The 23266-nt window shown below is 39.6% G+C and overlaps 2 protein-coding genes across 2 annotated transcripts in view; one reads left to right on the top strand and one right to left on the bottom strand.

The window, feature by feature from the left end:
* Nucleotides 1-23266, bottom strand: part of LOC113542791 (connector enhancer of kinase suppressor of ras 2) — a 141848-nt gene that overhangs the window by 115873 nt on the left and 2709 nt on the right. The window contains exon 2 of the mRNA XM_026940553.3: nt 13848-14011. Coding sequence (XP_026796354.2) covers nt 13848-14011 — 164 coding nt within the window. The remainder of the gene's footprint in view (nt 1-13847; nt 14012-23266) is intronic.
* hdx (highly divergent homeobox) overlaps nt 11166-23266 on the top strand; it is a 35858-nt gene continuing 23757 nt past the window's right edge. The window contains exon 1 of the mRNA XM_026940556.3: nt 11166-11371. The gene's annotated coding sequence lies outside the window, so the exon portion shown is untranslated. The remainder of the gene's footprint in view (nt 11372-23266) is intronic.

Genomic DNA, 23266 nt, shown 5'->3' with positions numbered 1-23266 from the left:
ACCTATATCATGACGGTTGATAGGCCACAACCACTGTAAAAGATTCTAATAGGCTACCAAAGAGTGCCTGTTGATTTGTATATACCCAACCCACTAAGATGCTTCATCTGCCAGAAATGTGGTCATGGATCAGCAAGCTGTCAAAATAAAACTGTCTGCTGCAATTGTGAAGAGGAAGGACATTAACGTATCTGCCAAATAAAACCACAGTGTTGCAACTGTGCAGGTGAACAGTTATAGTGCTTATAGTTATAGTGCTTATGCAATAGTGCTTCCTCGAAAGACTGCCCTGCCTGAGTCAAAGAAAAAGAGATCAAGAGAATGAACTGTGTTAGTTAGCTACCCTGAAGCACATAAATTGGTCGAGGGCCTTCCTTCCTTTAAACTAGAGATCATTTGCATACATAGTGAAGTCCACACGAACAGTTGAAAGCCAGACAGGCTTAACCTGGATCAACAAAGACAAACCTCAACCAATCAGTAGTAATAAATGTCCCCCTCTACAAAAAACAAGATAATAAGCACTCAGCATACTCAGCATAAGCATACTCAACCTGATCCAGACCAGAATGAAAGCTCATCACAAGAACAATCTAATCTAACTAATAGTAAGAGCATAAAAGAAATCAACCAACAACCAAAGCCAAGAAAACAGCCTAAACAAAACTGAACACCCATAAGATATTGAAATGGCAGAGACTGTGGCCTCTCCACCCAACGGCAGGAATCAGGTGCAAGTACATGTACTGCCTACCTGATGCAGAGTAATATTATTCAGTGGAACTGTCATGGTCTTAGGGCTTAGCTGCTGTATTTAACCCTCTTGCATTTTTTCTTCAGGAGACCCACCTGGTACCAAATAGCTCGTTGCCATTGTAAAAATTTTACAATGTTCAGTGCTTATGGCTTAAACACACACAACGTCCCTCTGGTGGTACAGCCACCTTAATAAGACATGATATCATCCACTGCCCCATTGCAATGGACACCAATCTACAGGCAACAGCAGTACACTTAACATTCCACAAACCCATCACACTGAGCTCTATCTATGTACCACCTGATGGCTCTGTGACATTACAAGACCTGGAAGACCTCACAGGTCAGTTGAAATCCCGATATGTCCTCTTGGGTGATTTTAACAGCCACAATCCACTATGGGGAAGCAGCCACTACAACACTGTAGGCAAGACTGTAGAGAACTTTATCAGTAAAAATGCTCTCTGTTTGCTAAGTGACAACTTAAATACCTATCTGCATCCAGGACATGGGACATACTCTGCAATTGATTTGACCATATGCGAACCTGAATTATTGCTTGACTTCTTATGGCAAGTATGGGATGGCCTGTGTGGGAGCAATCACTTCCCCTTGATTATAATATTGGCAGAAGCAGACATGCAACAAAGAGCACAAAGATGGCAGCTTAAAATAGCTAAGTGGCCTTCCTTTCAGACCCTGTGCTAGGAGAAGTTTAAGATAGGGCCTCAATATATCCAGGACCCCATAAAGTGGTTCACCGATACGCTAATTTCAGTTGCAGATGAAGTTATCCCAAAGACATCAGGAAAACCAAACTGAAGATGTAATCCATGGTTTGATGAAAAATGTAAAAAGGCTACTGAGACCTGTAAAAAAGCAGAAAGGCTTTTTAACCAACACCCAACAACATAGAATCTAACCAAGTTAAAAAGGTTGTAGATCACAGGCCTGAAGAGTCATCAGTGCAACAAAGAAACTAAGTTGGAGGCAAAAGCCTAACACTAAATACACCAGCAAAAAGAAGGTTTGTGGTATGATGCATAAGATGAAGGGCAAAGGACACGGATCACGAATATAGCATATCAAACATTAAGGCACTCTACTTATCAAAAAACATGAAATAGCAAACAAGCTAGCAGAGACATTCAACAAAAACTGCCTCCCCAAATTCCAAGCAATACCTGTGCAGCAAAAATCAGCTGGAGTTCTACTCAGACAATACAGAATCATATAACCAGCCCTTCTAACAATTACCACCCTATAGTCCTGACCAGTTATCTTTGTTTAAACATGGAGAGGATGGTTAATAATCGTTGCCTTGAAGCTAGAAACTGACAATCAAATAAGTAGACTCCAGTATGGCTTTAGATGGGGTAGGAGCACACCTTGTTAGACTGGAATCTTATGTATGTGACACCTTTGTTAAAATTAAAAAAAAAAAAAAAAAGAAAGAAACATGCTGTAGCTGTCTTTTTTGATCTAGAGAAAGCATATGACGACATGGAAGTATGGCATTATAAAAGACTTTTACCAAATGGGTTTTAGGGTGCGTCTGCCCATTTTTATCTCCAATTTTTTATCCAACAGACGTTGTAAAGTCAGGATAGGCTCTACCCTCTCAAGCTTACACACAAGAACTGGGAGTACCTCAGGGAAGCATTCTTTCCGTTACCCTTTTTAGTATTAAAATCAAATTCAATCAATTAAAAGGCTTTATTTTGACAATCTCTGTATTTGTTGCAAGGGGAAAGATATGAGTACCATCGAATGATCACTATGTATAAACAAATCCATGTGTGGTCAGTCAATAAGGAGTTAAAATTTTCTAAAACAAAAATTGTCTGTATACACTTCTGGCTACTATCTCCACACTGTGACAGACATAAGCCTGTTACTAGGCTGTGAGTTAGCTGGTAATTTTCTTCCTCACCTCTAGGGGCACTAGGGTACCTAATTCGCTGAATGTGTAAACGTTGTTGTAGAGGAAGTGAGAACAGTATGTGGAGTTGGAAGTATGGCGTACATGCGGCAGTTTAAGCTCCACTAAAAAAGAAGGTTACCCTCTGGTTAACTTATCACTTCTTTCATAACTGGACTTCCAACCTGCTATGAGCTTTGGTTATGAGGGATGGAATCAGCATTGTTGAGAGGATTAACTTTTATTGGAGAATACCTGCTACTGTGGACACTACCTCATTACAATACTTCAACTTTCATCAGATAAGACTGTTATTCTCACTGAAACATTCACTGTTTACCACCAGTGGCTAACACTGAACAATTTCATACTGGGTTCGATAGACTGGCTATTATAAAATCAATAACTGCTTTTGACTTTTGCTATGCTTCCTTTCTTGTATATTGTTTTGTTTGTATTGTTTGAATAATGATGTTTTTTTTTTTTTTTTTGGATTTTCATTGTTCTAAAATAAAAGACCATGCTACTCATTCATGTGGCAGTCATACTTTCTGTATGTTCAAATGATAACGTCAAATGCTGTAGAACCCCCTGCTTATTCCGTAACTGGTTTTGAGTTTAAAAATACACAAGACTAATTATAACACCATGAGCCAGAGCTGGACATACAGTACATGGAGACCACAATAAGGTAGTAAAGGAGACAAGGTTTTTGGACTTCTTTTAGACAACATCTTTTATCCCACATATGAAACTCCTAAAGAACAGATGCCTTAAGGTTTCAGATATTATAAAGGTGCTGACAAAAACAAAATGGGGTGCAGACTGTACATTATTACTACACCTATATAGGACACTAGTCTGATCCCGATTGGATTGTGGGAGTATAATCTATGGCTCTGCCAGACAATCATACATACAAATGCTGGACACTGTGCACCGTGAAGTACTACAGCTTGCCTTGGGAGAATTTAGGACCTCTCCTGTTCAGAGCCTACATGTTGAAGCCAGTAAACCTTCATTGCTTAACATACGCTTGAAACTGGCTCTTCAGTATACAACCGAGTTTAAGACAAATCAACAAAATTCAACCTACTCTCCAGTTTTTCATCCCCAACAACTACATTTATATGAGGTGCACTGAAGAGCATTCGTCCCTTTGGGCTACGTGTAAGACATCATTTAGAAAACCTGGACATTAACCTTGACATCCTAACTCCAAAGCATTTCTGTTCTATTCCCCCACAGGATCTAAAAAAAAACTCAGACATCATCTTTGACATGTCTCAAAATAAAAAGTCAATAATTATGTTATGTACCAGCGGCAGTTCCTTAACATAAGAAGCAGATTTCCTCATCACATACCTATATACACAGACGGATCCAAAGTGGACAGTCGTGTATCTGCTGCACTAGCAGTTGGACAGCAGCACCATGACGTTCCAAAGTTCTATCTTTACAGCCCGAGGCCCACACTTTGCTTATATCCCTGGAATACATTGAAAATGCACAACAACATAATGTTTTAATTTGTACAGATTCTAAATCCTGCCTACAAGCCCTTGAATCCATGAAAACGGATCACCCCATAATAGTCTGCATCTTATCCAAAGTGTACCTTTTATAGAAACTGAGCTACAGCATTGTTTTTTGCTGGGTACTGGGCCATTGGACACTCTGGCAATGAGCAGGCAGACATGGCTGCTAAACAGGCTCTTGGAATGAGAACCAGCGAGTGCCCTGTCCCACCATCAGACCTCAGACTGATCTTGAACTCCTATATTGTAAGTGAGTAGCAAGTGAAATGGTATGAAAATGAGGAAAGCAAACTGCATGAAATCAATCCTGTTATTGGCAGAACACTGACTCCTTCCTTTAAAACTCCCTGGGATCAGACTGTGTACACAAGTAGTTGCATAGGTCACTCAAGACTAACACATTATTAACGGGTGAAGAGGCACAATCATATCAGTCATGTAGAACTCCTCTGACTCTAAAGCACATTTTATTTAACTGTTCTGCTTTTAATGTAATCAGACAAAGGTATTACTCAGTAAGGTCTTTTAAGGAGATTTTTTTTTCAAGGTAACACCAGAAAGAGTTTTAAAGTTTTTGGTCCAAAATAATTTGAAACAATCCACATAGATGCTTAACTTGCTCAGTGTATCGTCTATGCAGTTGTGTTAATTAATTTGTTTGCCTATTTATTTGTGTGTGTCTGTTCTTATTTATATCTACCAATGTATTCATTTATACATTTTATTCACTTATTATTATAACCTTGCTCCTGCCATGAATATAGCCCATAACGTAACCTCTAAACAACAGCAGGAACGTATTTTGTGTGTACTTTCACCATGCAATGAAGAAACTTGTCCTTCAGGCAACTACAAATAAAAAATCGAATAGCATGAGGGAGCATAAGACTAAAGGCAGGTGTACTGTAACTAAATGAATTTGTTAGGTGTGTTTTGCATTAAGGGACAGTTTTTGATACCTAGACGTTCTACATTAAGCTGTGCTTGTCGATTTGAGTTAAGGTGACTTTCATCCAGACATGCAAAGAGTGTACTGATCAGCACTATCCCACTTTCCTCATAACTTAGGGCATTGCTTTTTTAAGATGGCACCCAGTGCCACAGTACAGGCGTCTCCCCTAATTTTCCTCTCACTGGTTTGATAGACAAACTGCATGGGTTCCCAGGATGATCAGGATTGAAAGTGAATTTCTCAGTCTCAGTATGGAAAGGCATCCTTGTGTATTCCCAGTGCCAGTTTTAGAAGTGATGGTACAGGTGAACTGCTGTTGAGATGAGCTGTTACAATGAGTCATCTCCATCTTGGCTGGTTTGTTTCTCTTGCTGACTCTTTATTATAGTCTTTTCTAAAAGGTAATTAGCAGAGCTTTCTCCTTCCACTGGCTTTCCACCACTAAGATGAGGAATTCAGTCAGATAGCCTGTTGTTGTGCAGTTCAGTGTCATTAACTTTCAAGCTGCTTCCCTTCTATTGACTGAATGGTTGAGTATTTGTTGCAGCATATCCATAAAGGTCTCCAAACACCATCAAACTGTGTCATGTTGCTCCGAGAGGACTTTGGCCCAGTTACTCGCCAGCCAGAGGGTGAAGAAATTATCTATGCTACGTGGGATTTCACCAAGGGGAAGGTTGACAGTAGCAGTGCAAACAAGAAAGGGTGCTACGTGAGAATATAGGTTTTATGTGATCTACTATAGTCTTGTGTTTTGGGGCAAGATATTCTTTTAGCAGTACCAGGTGTGTGCATAGCTTGTGTTCTGATCTCATGAGTGAGTACATTTGCAAAAAGATATCAGACAGGCAGAACAAAGGCATATTAAACTTCTGGTTATAGATCAATTCTGATGACAGGGCTTGATGTCAGGGTCAGTGTATCTGTTAGAGCACAGTTAACTAGACTGCAGTATGTGATACTTTTGTATATTTCCCTATTTTCTACAAATGAAACTTACATAATACTTCTATTACTAAAGACAAAGAATAAAGAAGTAAATGACAGCATGGGAGCACTACAATGGTGAGTCCCACCACTAGATCCGATTTTTAACAAAGTCAGCATTCCTTGGCCTAGTTTCTCAAGTCACAAGATACCCTCAAGCAAGCATACAACATATGACAGTACCCTGCCTCCATGGCTGACAGGCTGCAGTGGATGATTAGCCTTTACATTTGTCAGGAGAGCTATGTGTCAACATATCCTCACACTTGAAAAATTTTTTTATCTGTTTTCATGACCCTAATAGTATAGAGATTGTACAGTACAATTTTCATACTTTTTTACTTACAACAGTGATGAAATTTATATGGTGAAGGGAGCCATACCATAACCAAATATTAGGCAAGGCATAACAAGCCATAAAATGTAAGAAAGAAATGGTACATGTGGCAACATTTTATTTGGGAATTTACCACTACTAGTTAATGTTACGTTTGCATTGTCACACTAATTTTTCCTACCCACAAAGTAGAACCCAGGACTTTCTGCTGGTATACTTAAATAATCTAGTAAATAAAGATCATTATTAATTCTTTAATGGGTTGTACTATTGTGTTAGTTGGAAAACCTGAAAATTGTAATGCATACATAGTGTTTTTCTATTCCAACAAAGACAAGATGTCATGTTATCCACGACTGTGTCTGTCTCTCCCACTCTCTCTCTCTTTGCCCCTTACGTCTCTCTGCAGCTGACATCAGTGTAATTACTCATGTCAAAATGACACACTGACATTGTCTGCGAAACCATGAATCTGACTAAGACCCAAATCAAACAAAAAAGACAGACATGGACTAGTGAGCAGAACTTGTCGGGGAAGACCTATAGGTTCTTAAAAGATTGGTGTGACTCCATTTTTTTTCATTTTTCACAAATGCACAAGTTCATTCAACACTTCCAACACCAAAATCCACTTAATAACATAAAGTCCTTTTTCTATCATTTCCAGTTGAATTGTTCATCAAGCAAAACTATGCTTCTACTCATATAGGACTCAAAATGAGCCACAACAATACCATTATCATCATGTACTAAAGTAATATGCATTGTCCATGATAGCAAAAATCTGCAACCCCAATGCAATCATCCCAGATCATGAATCATGTACCACATATGCAATACAGAGTGACAGGAGCTTTCTTCATAATAACTCTCATGTTTGCCATCTCCCACCTGTCACACCTTTTTCTCTTCAAATCCTCCAGTCTTTAATAAAGGGTCATTTACTGAAAAAGGTTTTTAGTTTTCAAGGTGCCCTAGCTTGGAGTAATGCCAGTAGGTGCCAAAATGCCCTTAGATAATTTATTTTTAGATTTTTTTTAAAAATACATTTCGATTCTACTTATATAATTTGTAGGTTCTAGTATTGTGTGTTGTGTATGAATGTGGGTTGGAAGTCCACATATTAGATTAGACTTTATTTTCCATAGTAACTGTTAACTTTCAAGTTAAGATTTGCAAACTGGTATTTCCTGTTAATAGCACTAGAGCATGCTTCAGTTTTGAGTTTTGAGTGAATTTTAGGGGAGCCTCATGGTTTTTTGACCGTGTCTCATCCTGTGTCCAGAGTCGTTTATTTGTCATTTGCACACTTACCCTGGGTACACTGGGCATTTAAATGCTGATGAGGCTCAGATTTAGACATTGACAGTACAAACACTTATTAGACATGCACAAACACGTATTTGGACATGAGTGTTTGAGATGATGCAGTAATGTAATAAGGTGAATGAGGTAAATGAAACAGTGGTGTACAATGGCAGAGTAAAGTGACATGTGCTATTATATTATTTCAATGGCAGAATAAAAGTGATGTGCTTTTAAATAAGGCAGAACAGTAAATACGTGTACAATAAATAGTACACAGTAAATCTGAATAGGAAATATCTAAGTTTCCGGAAGTGGCAGTAATAAAGAGTCGCAGTGCTATATGAAGTACTGCTGGCTGTTAAGCAGTCTGACTGCTTGGAAATAAAAACTGTTCTTCAGTCTGGTTGTCCTTGATTAACGGTACTGCGGGCCTTACTCAAACAACAAGTTTGGTAGATGTCCTGTAAGGCCGGGAGTGATGAGCTTCCAGTGATGAGCTCTGCTGTCCTCACCACTCTCTGAAGAGCTTTGTAGTCGGAGGAAGAGCAGCTGCCATACCAAACAGTGATGCAGCCGGTCAGAATGTTCTCTATGGTGCAGCGGTAGAAGTTTGAGATGATGTCCGAGGACATGCCAAACCTCTTAAACTTCCACAGAAAGTAGAGATGCTGATGGGCTGCTCTCACTACTGTGTCTGTGTGGAGGCTCCAGGAGAGATCCTCAGGGATGTGGACACCAAGCTCTTAACTTTCTCCACCTCTTTGACTTCCTGTAATCCACAATCATCTCCTTGGTCTTGCTGACATTCAGAGAGAGACTGTTGTCATCGCACCATGTTGAAAGTGCTCTGACCTCCTCTTGGTAGAATGTGGTAGAGAAACCGTGGAATACTTGCATAATGTGGACTTAATTTCAACCATATTGTGTTTTATTTTATTTGTATGCACACAATGAAAATAAAAGCACAAAAAAGGAAGAAAAGTGCACCGTTTTTCTTGTTTTGTGGATCAAATTGCATTGGTGGATACCTGTGGTGGAAACCTCCACTTTTCATTCACAACTCTAAGAACGTGGGCGACATTTAGTCAGAAAGCCCTATACTGCTCCGTGTGGCAGATATGGATAACAACGAAATGAAGATTACAAAAAAAACAGGGATTTCTGAAGTTCATGAGACATCACCCTTGAGTGTGTTACCTGCAGCAAATTTATTGTCAAGTTAGCTAGATGTGGATTTAGCATTAAAGCTTGTGTTTAGTGGATGGACTTACAGTAATAAGGACAATACTGTAGAATAGAAGTGTGCTGGAAAAGCTGTGGTTTCAGATTGTAAAAGGAAATCAATGATTACAAAAGTCAATCAATGAGAGAGTGCACCAGCTAAAGCAGTCAAGGAAGGCTAAGTTGGGGCAGTTAACAAAGCAAGCTAAGGAGCCAGACGACCATGCAAATGTGCACATCTTCAAACTAAGATGTTTTGTGGGTTACCAAGATGTCTACAGAGAATTGTGTAAATTGAACACCAGATTGATTCAAATTATGCCTGAAAAGAGTTTGACGAATCCTACGCAGAGAAAGTGCATAGGATTCAAGGATTTATGCACAAAGTGGAACATGGACTAAGCAAATAGATGGGCACCATGAGCAAACTATCCAGTTTCAACCAACAGTAAAGCATACTGATAACGTATCATTAATGTCAGTTGCTTCAACACAATGCATAAAACCATGCAGATACTGGTCAAGAGCTTCGGTTAATGTTCACATCAAACATTAGAATGGGGGGAAAAAAATGTGATCTCTGTGACTTTAACCATGGCAGGGTTGTTGGTGCCAGATGGGCTGGTTTGTGTATTTCAGAAACTGCTCATCTCCTGGGAATTTCACACACAACAGTCTCTAGAGTTTACACAGAATGGTGTGAAAAACAAAAACATTGAGTGAGTGAAAGTTCTCTGTGTGGAAATGCATTGTTTATAAGCGAGGTTAGAGAAAAATGGACAGATTGGTTAGAGCTTCCGGGAAGGATATAGTAACTCAGCAGGCTCAAAAGTAATTGGATAAACTAACAATTATAAGTATAAGGATTTTTTAATACTTGGATGCAATTCCTTTGCATTCAAAGACTGCCTGATGTCTGGAACCCATGGACATCACCAAATACTGAGTTTCCTCCTTTGAGATGCTTTGCCAAGCCTTTACTATTTGTGGGTCTTTCTGCTTTCAGTTTTGTCTTGTGTGAAAAGCGAAAGTGAAAAGCATGCTCAATTGTGTTGAGGTCAGATGACTGAGTTGGCCATTTAAGTACATTCCATTTCTTTGCCTTAAGAAGCTCTTGGGTTGCTTTCACGGTATGTTTTGGGTCATTATCCAACTGTACTGCTGTTCTGTGGGTTTTGCAGCATTTGACTGAATCTGAGCAGAAGGTATGGCTCTAAACTCTTCAGAATTCATCCTGCTACTTCTATCAGCAGTCACAGCATCAATAAACACCAGTGACTCAGTTCCATTGGCAGCCATAAACGAAGGGGTTTTTCTTCACCAAGGAAAGAATTCTGCGATCATCCACTTTAGTTGTCTTCTGTGGTCCTCCAGGCCTTTTGGTGTTGCTGAGCTCGCCAGTCCATTCCTTGTTTTTAAAGAATGCACCAAATTGTTGATTTGGCCAGTCCTAAAGTTTCTGCTATCTCTCTGATAGGTCTGTTTTGCTTTGTTTCAGCCTAATGATGTCAATAGCATCACTTGGAATCAACTCCAGACCTTTTATCTCCTTAATTTGTTATGAAATAATGAGGAAACAGGTCACACCTGGCCATGAAGCTGCTTATCAGTCAATTGTCCAATTACTTTTGAGCCTTTAAAATTGGAGGGATTATCTAAAAAATGCCTGTAATTTCGAAACGTTTAATGCAATATTTTTGTTAAACCCTTGAAGTAAACCTGAAAGTCTACACTTCAATCACATCTTGATTGCTTCAGTTCAAATCCACTGTGATGGTATACAGAGGCAAAATTACAAAAATTGTGTCACTGTCCAAATACTTATGGACCTGACTGTAAGTGGTTGTAGGGAAAAAAGCAAGATACAAAAGAAAAAAGCTAAAAATAACTGTTAGAAGGACAGGCTAAAGCCAGACTCTCCCAACTCAGACCTCAGTTCACATTTCTACTTTATCAGGCAAACAAGATACCTGTGGAACAATTCGGGGAAACATTACATGACTGAGCCTACATGACAGCACTGTAACTTTTAACTTAACACAGGAAAAGGCACAAGTCACATGAACGTTTAAGTTCCTCCACAGTAACCACAGCAAACACAGATGACACAACAGTGACCATTTCAGGTTCTTTTTCTTGACTTTCTTCAGTGCAAGGAAGTGGCAGGCATGACAGATATTCAGCTGTAACATTGTCTCTGTCTGGCCTGTATTTTGCAGTGGTTAAAACACAGCAAAGGGGGTGATCATTGGACAATTCTCATGCCTGCCTTTCCAAGGCCCTTTGTGGAAAATAGGGATGTTAAAGGCACTGTGATCAGTGCGAAGAAAAAAATGACAACCCCGGAGGTAAGTACGTTACTTTTCTGTGTTTGCTTTTTGAGTATTTCTGGTTTTGGAAGCAAATGGAGCTGGGTTTTTTTCGGTATTACCATGCTGCTGAGTCAGCACAGCACTAATGCCATAATTTGAGGTGACTGTAGTGACTACTGTTGGCAAGGAAAGATTAAATAAAGGAAAGGCTGGGCTGGCGGCAATGAGTTATTTAACATGGATTAAGTTTTCCTTCACCTTATGGTTCCAGTGGCAAGTATCCTCCCAAAATAGCCCCAGAGTGCTTCCACCATTGGAGAATAGTTGAGGATTAACTTTGAATAACATCCAGTAAGACCAAGGACCACAGCTTATAACCATTGTGCATGCAAAGGAGGTCAACGACATGTTTGCCTGATTCAGCCTCCTGGTGACAAAATAAAATTTGTTACTCAGCTTGGACCATGTGAAGGACCCCACCACCACCACCCCCCGCTAGCACCCCAAGCTAGTTGTTAAGCCTCTCATAAGAAATCACGTCTTGACTTCTCTGATCTCTCCAACACATTTTTATGTTTTGGAAAATGCTGTTGCCCAGCAACTCTGTTCTTTTTCAAATAGGAATAACAAGTAGCATATATTGCAGTCTGGTTTCCAGAAGCACCACTGTACAGAATCAGCACTGGCTAATATGTTCAGTGACCTACTGTTTGGTTTGTGGATGTGTTTCCATTTGATCACTGGTGGACTTGAGTGCAGCATTTGACATTATGGGTGATTTTGTGGGACAGTTCCAGATGCCCTGGCAGATATCTAACATGATTCTTGAAAAGAACTCTTTCAGAGACTCTAGTCATAAAGCATTGTACATCACCATATGCTATTTAGACCATTCCTAGCATTTGAACACTGTTTGGTTGTTGTTATTGCCTGATTCCTGTCTTGTCATTAAAAGCATTGCTCCTATGGACTTGTTTTGTCATACTATGGTGCTCTATTATAGAACTATTGTCTGTCATAGCCTTTTACTGATGTGAAGTGTTTTTGCTTGCTCTACATTATCTTCCCATTTGGCACAATAGTTTGCAAATGGTTTCCATGTTTGTACATTCATATATTAAGATTTAGAATAGGGCTGCAATAAACCATTATTTTTACAATTTAAACAACACTGAGTGTAGACAGCGTCTCTCCCTTTTTTTTTTTTTTTTTGCATATTTTTCCTTTTGTTTTTGTCTGTAGAAGTAAAACCTTTCAGCAGAATTCTGTTCTGACTCAGCATTGTGAAGGGAAAAAAACTGAAAATATGGAAATTACCCCACAGTGGCAGAAAGTTTAGCTCACTCCAGCCCTGGAGCTCTCCAAGAACAGAGGCTCCCCTGAGCTGGACATGTAACACTAGTATGAGTAATCACTCAAAAATTGGCCAAAAGCAGTAATTTTGTCCCCAATATAATGTTAGATTGAACTAACTGATGTGAATTTGGAATGATTTGAGCAGGTGTTTTGAACTCGGATACATATTAACAGACACTTCCTGGAAGCTCCGTCCCCTTCCCCATCTTACATGCTTGCAATCTGAGCAGCTCACTCACTTTCTGCAAAGATAAATGGTAAATGTTTTGAGTTAATTAATGTGAAATATAAGCTACCATTGTATGTTCGTTTTAATGCTATAGCATGCAAAGACATCCTATACCACTGTGTACCTCTCTGTGGCTACAGTTTGGGGGAGGCCCACATTTGGGTGTGATGGTCAGATGTCCACAAACATTTCGCCATATAGTGTATATACTTACGAGCAGTTCACTATAGTTCTTAGAGTTGAAAATGGTCAAAATGGCTCTTTCGGTTTTCGATGCAAAAAGATTAAATAGGCCTAAAACGAAGTATCAGATGTAACACTTTACAAATAATGTTAATGGTGATGATAAGAAGGTGATTAAATACACTGATTGTTATTTTATTCTTTTTGACTGGCGCTCTCCTGCTCAGCACTGTGCGTCCCACAGCGTCAACAGAGAAAATGTCGGCAATGTGTCAACTCACCCAGCTGAGTTTTTGCGATTGCCACAGTTTCTGACTACACAGCTGCTAATATTTTGCCCTCCCCTACTCTCCTTAAATTGGAAATGGTAGAAATGATCATTATCTTGTCATATTTAGGCTACTGCTTCTGAACAATAAAATAATTTATTGTGATATTTTGAAACGGAAAATGCAATCAGGGAAAAATCAGTATTGCACAAGCCTAGTCCCAGTACTATGTGGTGCAAAGAAATAACATAAGGGATGCTGCTGCTTTCCCCAACGGCTTTGATAGCATATTACATTTTACACAATAACCTTTCACATTACTGATCTCTTGTACATTTTTGTAGTAAATAGCAAGAATGCAATCAACATTACATGTAACATTGTGGAATTGTATCATCTTTTCAAAAGTAATGACTTGGAGAATGATGAGTTTATAGAAATATATTAGAAATTAGGAATATAAAGAGTGCCATACCAGTGCACACAACAGATCCACAGCCTCAAGTATGAGTTCTTGGTGGCCAATACGTGTGATGCCGAGCTCTTCTAATTCCTGATGCGTGATATGGAGGAGCTGATCACCACTTATCTTCTCCCTTTCAAAGTTCTTAATGTACTGCTGGAGGCAGTCGTCCAAGCCTGGTGAGCACAGCACATACACACACAAGGCATCAGGATTTCTTCTATTCATAATACATGTGTAAGCCTAACCTTTTTATAAACAAGAATAATGGAAAAATAGAAACTATGGCCACAATTCTTTTGCTTTATGTAAACCAGTTAGTTTCGTGCAGAGAGAGATGGTCAGGGTTCCCTCTTATGAAACATAGAGGCTTGAATCAGTATCCTTGTTGTTCTATAGTCAGGAGAGTGAGTTTGAATTCTGGTGATGCTTCAAGTCTAAGAGTGTAGCTTGGTCCAGCTCTGGGTGGAAGAAGTTAGTTAGTGCTTTCCTCTAACTAGGTCAAAGAGCAGTCATATATCACTGTTGCTTCAGCTTGTTACTCCCTTCAGTGGCCATCTCCACATCTGGGATGCGTTGGGACCTCTTCAAGTTCCTCCATGCACACATAAACAAAAGTTGAGACTCTTGGAGCTTTTTCCTAATTATTTCCTAATCTACCCAACTAAATAGACTTCTTTTTAATTTGACATATTTCTGATGTTTCACTTTGGTAACAGGAACCATCATTTATCCCACACTCCACTGTAACTTTAATGCTGGATTTGGGAAAATAAATGCATCAGAGTGAGAAGCCATGACATAATACATTGTACTATAATGCAGTTTTATTTTAGCTTTATATATTTTATCGTTTATTTTATAGCTAGTGTCTTTTTGTAGTCTTGTTTTTTATTTACTTTCTGTCTTGCATTAAGTTTTTTTGTTGTTGTTGTTGTCATGATCTCACTCTCCTTGCCTCACGCCACATCTACAGAGGCAATAGCCCCATGGATTTTTTTTTTTTGTCTTAAGTTCAGGCTGCCTCTCTTCAACAAGGTGTATCAGCCTGCAAACCCTTTGCTCACAGGATTTTTTTTTTTGCACCATTCAGTGTAAACTCTAGAGATTGTTATATGTGTAAAAATCCCAGGAGATCAGCAGTTTATGAAATATTCAAACCAGCCCATCAGGCACCAACAACCATGCCACTTTCAAAGTCAAAGAGATCACATTTTTCTCAATTCTGATGTTTGATGTGAACGTTAACTGAAGCTCTTGACCTGTATCTGCATGATTTTATGCATTGTGCTGCTGCCATATGATTGGCTGATTGGATAACTGCATAAATGTATAGGTGTTCCTATTAAAGTGACCAGTGAGTGTATATTGTAATTATACAAATTTATAATTTACACCACATATAAAGTGAGATAACTCGGTGGAAATAAACAGTCAAAATGGCAGTGCATTTGGCTAAGTTATAACAAATGTGCTTTCTATCATATTGTGACCTTTTGTGTGTTCACTCATAAGTAATCCTCGTCAGCATAGTATTTATATGGGTTAATATCTTGTCTCTTTGGTAGTAATAAATTTGGCAAAGCTGGAATTTAATTAGTTTTATTAGACATTGATTGTGTTACTTACATAGTGTCCTGTGATTAATTACTCGTAAACTGTCTGAATAAGTAGCCACAGCTGAGTTACTTGTTCGTAATTGTCAAGGATTTAATCATTTAGTGAGTAGTGTTTAGTTAGTGGCTGGTTAAAGAAGCTTACTTTTGTTAAAGTTTGGTGAGGGGAAAAGGTACATTCACAAAATAAAAGCACTCCACTTAAAGTCAGGAAAATACCATTTGGCATTGCATATGCATTGAAGGGTCTCAGGAAACAGCAACACAAGTACGACTTTGAACAAAAGTGTGTTAAAAAAAAACCCATCAATTTAGTACAAAAAAGCTTATGCCAAAACAAATTCACTGGCTAACAGCTAATTATATTTGCACCTATAAGTTAATTAGTAGTCTTTGATGTGTTATGCTTTATCACCTCTACAGATACTTAGTGTAAAATTATCTTGTTTGAGAACTATACCTAAGACAAAATCATATTAAGTTAAAAAGAATTTAAGATTCACCATAATCCCAACAAGGGTCTGGTGTCTAACACATTTTGGAGACCTCCATATATTCCAGAAGACTAAGAACAGCAAGAGACCTTTTAAGATTCTTGCTATGCCTTTTATTCCTCTCTCCCATGCACAGGAGATGGATGAAGTGGCTGTGTTCATTACTTGAATAGGGTACAGCTGCTGCTCCCCTCCACACACACACACACACACACACACCCACACACCCATAAAGGGTACTAAACATAGTGCACCTGAGCTCAAGCCCTGGCCAGAAACATGAAAGTGTTGAAAGTGTATTGTTATGCTTGTTCAGTTGGCATGGTGTTTTAACAGAGGACCATTCAGATTTGGATATGCTCCAGATGATTGTGCATTTAATATCAGGATATTGAGCTGGAGTGTGCACATCCAGTCATGAACAGGAGACACACTTTAGTGCTGTCATATTGTCTAATCTTTCAAATTCAACTCCTTGGCTTGTTTGTTCGAGTTTGAAAAAGCACTAAACGTATATAGTTCTGCAGATTTGAACAACATTCATATCTGTGGTCAACCTAGATTTGTTTTTCAGTAGTACATTATTAGGAACAGGTCTGACACTTGTTTTCTTCACAATCTGAAGATATTAAAAAACTAATTTAAAGATAAAGAAGTAATTGCTCATATGCAGGGTGACAGTTTGAATGCTCAGAGGGAAAAAAGACATTCTCATCAAAAAAGACATCAGGGTAATAAATAGCATAACAGAACAGCTGGTTGTACAATTTGCAGCACAGAATGCTAACCTCATTGTTCATCACCCCTGGATGGCAAATTGCTGCTTAACCCAAGAATGGATTTGGATTGTTGTTCTTATAGCTTTAATTGAAAAATCATAATTTGGTCACTTTTCCTTCACTCAACCATTTGTGTGTTGTCGCCTCTCAAGATAATAATTATCAACTTGCACCTGTGGCACTGCCGTGGATGAATGGCAAACGTGATTTAAAATGCAGCTGCCTATGCTGTCAAGCAGTTATATAAAGACTTCATCAGATCAGTGGGTCCTGATGACAGTGTTGCAGGAATACAAACGACAGTTCCATCTCCAGCCCCAGCTTTTTTGAGGCACAAGCAATGGCTGTATATTAGGGTGGGCGTCCTAAAAAGGGTTCAAAAGTGAAGCCAAGATTTCTCAGAGGCCCCCTAGTGGCTGGCTGCAGTACAGTTTTTAGCCCCTCCCACTCTCATGTAAGGGAATGGAGAAGGAGCCAAAAATGAATTTTGGGAATAGTGTTCTATCAAGTTCAGTTGACCTTGATATCTCCCCATTATTTTTCCTTATGATAAATGCATGCATTTTCAAACACACACCTAAAGCTTACTCAAGTCAAGATGGTGAAGTTTAAGTAGAGCAAATTTAGGCATCAAAACCGCACAATAGGAGCCAATGGCATGTTGTCCACTCATATATACAGTCATTGGGCTCAAGGTCTTGTCGATCTCAGACCTCAAAAAGTTGTTGCTCTGTCCTTAGAATGTTATAGAGATTGAGAAAGCAGACCTGCAGCTTAAAACAACTTGTTTTCTCAAAAAAGGATACAAGTTTCTGCTCAATATTAGAGAGAGGGGTGTCCTGGTTTCTGAAGACCCTCCCTTTTTCGTCTAATATGGGTGACAAACGTAGGTCAAGCCATGCAGGTCTAAGATTGGATTGCCTTCTAAAGTCCTGCCCTTTCGCCTCTTTGCACCACATATGTGGTTTTTTTATATATATATACAGCTTTTATAGCCTCCTCTGATGGCCACTGGTCAGCGATATTAACTTCAGGGCAGCACAATACTGAGTGGTTCCCTCTGCCTTGCACAGATGAGTACAAGGATGCTGTATCTACACTTGTGCCTGGGAAATTCCTCAGTGTGATGAACACCTAGTCAAGACAGCGCTTACTTCCAGAGGAGTAGCATCTGCACCCAGTGTTGGTAGCCCGTATAGGGAAGTGGTTTGGTGAGGCACAGATGGACCATTTCACGAGCGCCAAGTCAACACATTACCAGTTGTGATTCTACAGGCAGAGCCAAACAGCCCGCTGGGAGAGGATACGCTGGCTCACAACTGGCCTCCGCATTTCTTATACTCTACCAGTACTTAGAGATGTCAGCATTCTTGGTTTAGCTGTAGCATTTATGAATTTTGACCTTTGTATCGCAGTATGGGAGACATCTGGTAATGATGATTTTTCTGCTTTTTCAACTAAAGCAGCAAATAAAATTTGCCTGGCAGCAAAATTGATGATTTTGCTTGTCGTGGGGACCAAATTATTTATATATAAAACTATGAAAAAATATTTATGTAACTTAAGCTGTAGGCACAGCACATGAATGCTTGGTCAGATTATACTTTTAACTGTGAGCACAGTTTACAGAAAAGCACACTGATTTAACAAAAAAGAACTTTATGAAGCGTATTACAAGTGTGATAAAATAGCTTATACTGCATACACATCATGCCCTTAAGTGTTATTGACTGGACCCTGTGAATTGACCAATTCCTAGGATTTTGTGTGGTTGTCTTTGAAAACTACCTTAGTGAAATCAATCACTTCAACTAAAATACTTAAAAGGTAAGCCATAAGCTTACGTTGCATGCACTGGTGGCCAGATGACACCTGGGATGACCTTATGGTTGAATCTGGGATTTCTGCCCAAGGCCATGCCAAATAACTTTGTGAACAGATCTACTGAGCTTGCAATCCTCAATAAGGGTGAGTTAGCAGAGCATTCCTTGCTGTGTCTAGCACATATCCTATCCTTTCCTCTCATTTGGAGCCTGCAGTGGATCAGCAAGATGGTTTTAGGGAATGACCTATTTTATGATGGCATACTGTGTCATAGGTGGCAAGGTGGCTCAGTGGGTAGTGAATTCTGTGCATGTTCTCCATTTGTCTGTGTGGAAGATACAAAAACGTGCCAGTAGGTGGATTGGCTATGATAAGTTGCTCCTAGGTGTGAGTGAGAGTGTGAATGTGTGTGCATGGTGCCCTGCAATGGACTGGTTTCCCATCCAGGATGTATTCCTGATTCCTGCCCAATGTTCCCAAGATAGGCTCTGGATCTACTGTGACGCTGAGCAGGATAATGTGGTTACTGAAAGTGAGTGAGGGAGTATCTGTTGTGTGCATACATGTGTTACACAATGCCCCTGGCAGTTATCCAGGGTCCATAGAACCACAGTTACAAACTATTGCTGTAGCTAACTGATTAGTACTACTAATTGCAATTGTGTTAACAGACCTATATCTTGGGATATATGCTATTTAAACAGATCACATTGACTGAATAGGTTGCTCTACTGCTGGAATCAAGTAGAGTTTGGCCTCAAACCAGTGACCTTCCCTGACCTGCCAGAGCCTAAAGCACTAGAAGATTCCAGTTAAAAGTGTCATGATATAACCTTCTATAATATAAAGTCTTCTTTTATGCAAAGCATCATGTCCACAACTTCAGTGTTCTTCCCCTGATTGATTATTCTACAAAGCCTGCTACAGCAGCCAAATAGCATGGCACATGACTATCTCAAGCTACAATGATTTATCCAAATTATATAATATAGCCTACTGTTGTAACTTGATTTGCACTACATTAGTTTCCCATTTGAGTTTGGACGCTGGATTGTTGTTTTAACAGGTCATATCGTCACTACCATTACAACATGGCTGAACTCTGTGATAATGGAGTCAGGTGACTACCTTAGATTCTGGGTTGGTGAAGGTCCAGCCTGTCAGTCATCAAAACAAACAAACTCACTCAGTGTGTAGATTTCAGCAAAATTGTGAGTCATGCACTTATGCTAATATGATGGGGAGTTCATTTGTTGTGGGTACATTTCTGTAGGCTAGTTCAAATGCAGTAATAAAAACAGCACCGATTGTTGGATTTTGATAAGAGACTTTGGTTGTCTAAAAAGCAGGGTGCTCAGATCACCTGATAAACTCAGTGGTAAAGCCAATATAATGTACATTCACAAATGCAAACAAACTTGGATCAATATCAGACTAAAAGGTCTTGGATGAAAGGATACATATCTATGCCACTGCTTATGGAAAAAAAAAACAATTGACAATAGCTACTGTCAATTGTTGGTGAGCCAATGCTTATAGGTTTTCTTGTGATTTCAGTGGAATGACATCCACCTGGTATGACAACCATCAAAATAACCATTACTCACATGAATTTTGCATTTATAATACATTTTGGTGGAATCTGGTGTTCAGTGGGCAAAAAAAGTTACTATCAATAGTGGTTAAAGTACTGCCACTAATAAAGCAAAGTGAGCCATCTAGTTGGACAAACATCAAAGACAAACATGGTATGCTGAGGCAAATAAATGCAATGGAAGTCTTTGTGCACACAGAAAGACCTGTGTGAGTAACAAATCCACCAAAGCATGCATAACAGAAATTCTATTAGAACAAATCAACTCAGACAATTCTTTGGGGGGAGAAATTGCTTACATTAGCCTAACAGAATTGCTTTTATAGCAAAACCATAGCCAGTAAACAGCATCTGGTACACAAGTTCCACTTGAGCAGATGTTCGAAGAGATAGACAGATTGTACCTGAGGATCTTCTCATGCAGTAATCAAACTTTAGGGGGTCTAGAAATGAGAATATTGTTCAGACTATTACTGTAGATGTTTGACATTCCAGAAGGAAGTGCCAACAGTAGATAAACATTTAGACATAATACCTTGGTTTTGTTTTGTCTTTTTTGTCAAGGCATAATGGGGCAGGCACAGTTCTGGTGACAGCTGAAAACATTTTCAGAGGAAAAAAAACATTTGCTTTCTGATGAATTGACACAAGGAGATCAAACTAAAAATTCGAAGAAGCAATGGTGGATTATAAAGAGAAGTTACAGCACCTTTTTCCACCTTCCACCAAATTAAAAAAAGGAATTTGCTATGAGCAAGAAATGGCTGTGCAATTATCAGGAGCGGATGGACACTGATCTCAGCTCAGCTCTGTAGTAATTGTAGTGATCTCTGATGGGTTGTGTTGGGTTTCTTGCTGATTTTGGCCTCACTGGTTGTGGTAAAGGGGTGATGGAAAATTTAAAGGTATAGATTTTCTCTGTAGCTTCAAGCCATTCTGAAAATATAGTCTCTCACCAAGCATGCTTTTGAATAACCCCTTGACTCATGATGAAATTTATTTTGACAAACCATAGACTATCTGTATCCTGGCTGAGTGCACATCGTATTCCCATTGCATAGTGTAAATCTATCTGTGAAAGTAGGAGGGATTTCTCTGGAGGTTATCAGGTGGTGACAGCCATTCATTTATTCATCTTCAGTAACCAATCCTGGTGAAGGTTCCAGTGAGTCCAGAGCCTATCCCAGAATTCAACCGAGTGCCAGATGGGTTGAATTCTATCGCAGGGCACCATGCACACACATTCATACTCTCATTCACACCTGGGGTAAATTGGCACGGCCAATCTTCCTATATGTATGTTTTTGGACAGTGTGAGAAAACTGAAGAACCCTGAGGAAACCCACACAAAAACAGAGTAACCAGTGCAGAACTCCAGAGAGTTAGTAACTCAGGACTGAAACCAGGATCCTGGAGCTACGAGGCAGCATTAACTGCGGGACGGTGACAGGCACAAGTAGTAAAATACTACTTGGATTTCAAATAAAATAAATCAAATAAATGATTTTAAAATGAAACCAGGCATCTTGTGCATATGACAGTACTTGTCTGAATCTTTAGTAAAAATTAAAGGAGATCAAATTTCACTTAATGGCTGCCCACTCCCCCAAATACAGACAAGTGTGCCAATGTTTTAACCTTTATTGAAAATACAGAGCAAACAAGGATCCTGGGAGAGGTTCTTGGAATTAGCATGTAAACCCACGACAGCTTTCCTGAAGTGGGATCACTTTCCCAGAATGATGTAGAGTACATTTCCGATGCGAAAACCTCTCTAATGAAGTGTATCTCTCGTTCCCTAGCATGTGATGTGCTGGAAAGGTTGCCATGACAGTGGAGGGGGTCCCTTTATAACTATGGTTTTAACAGTGGTTCAAGGTGTATGAGTATCATGGGCTGCTCGGTAAAGCACCATTGCCAGTCCAACAGCTGTAATGTGCTTATACGTTGGAATCAGCAGTCTCACATAAGTAGAAAGCAAGCTGTTTTTTTGCCATGACAATAAACCAGGGACATTGAAAATCGTTTTCCCTGCACTTTTTCAACCATTTCACCTGATTCCATCTTCTGTTTTAAGAACATTATTTGATCATCCTACTTTTAGCCCTAAAATGGCATCTAAACTGAAAGAATGGTGTCAGGCAGCACTGAAGCATATATAGCCAATACAGAAAGTGCCAAGAGAATCTCCTCCAGTTTCATGTGCAATCAAGGGCTTCTTAAGTCTTCCACTTTTGTATTATCCTCTAGAGATCTAGAGAGGACTGATATAACTATATATATATATATATATGTAAACACACTCACATACACGATCAGCCATAACATTAGACAAACCTGCCTATTATTGGGAAGGTACCCCTTATGCCACCAAAACAGCTCTAACCCATCAAGGCATGGACTCCACAAGACCGTTGAAGGTGTGCTGTGGTATCTGGCACCAAGATGTTAGCAGCAGATCATTTAAGTCCTGTAAGTTGCGAGGTGGGGCCTTTGTGGATCAGACTTGTTTGTCCTGCACATCCCACAGATGCTTGATCAGATTGAGATCTGGGAAATTTGGAGGCCAAGTCAACTCCTTGACCTCTTTGTCATGTTCCTAAAACCATTTCTTTTTTGCAGTGTGGCAGGGCGCATTATCCTGTTGAAAGAGGCCACTGCCATTAGGGAATACCATTGCCATGAAGGGGTGTACATGGTCTGCAACAATGTTTAGGTAGGTGGTATGTGTCAAAGTAACATCCACATGAATGCCAGGACCCAAGGTTTCCCACAGAACATTGTTCAGAGCATCACACTTCCTCCGCCAGCTTGCATTCTTCCCATAGTGCATCCTGTTGCCATCTCTTCCCCAAGTAAGCGACACACACACACCCAGCCGTCCACGTGACGTAGGAGAAAACATGATTCATCAGACCAGACCACCTTCTTCCATTGCTCCATGGTCCACTTCTGATGCTCACGTGCCCATTGTAGGCACTTTCAGGGGTGGACAGGGGTCAGCATGGGCCCTCTGACCAGTCTGCGACTACGCAGCCCCATACGCAGCAAGCTGCAATGCACTGTGTGTTCTGACATGTTTCTATCATAGCCAGCATTAACTTTTTCAGCAATTTGTGCTACA

Source organism: Pangasianodon hypophthalmus, chromosome 7 (genome assembly GCF_027358585.1).
Source record: "Pangasianodon hypophthalmus isolate fPanHyp1 chromosome 7, fPanHyp1.pri, whole genome shotgun sequence".
Lineage (NCBI taxonomy): Eukaryota > Metazoa > Chordata > Actinopteri > Siluriformes > Pangasiidae > Pangasianodon > Pangasianodon hypophthalmus.
The sequence above is the reverse complement of the archived record's forward strand: the minus strand, read 5'-3'. Positions and strand labels throughout refer to the sequence as shown.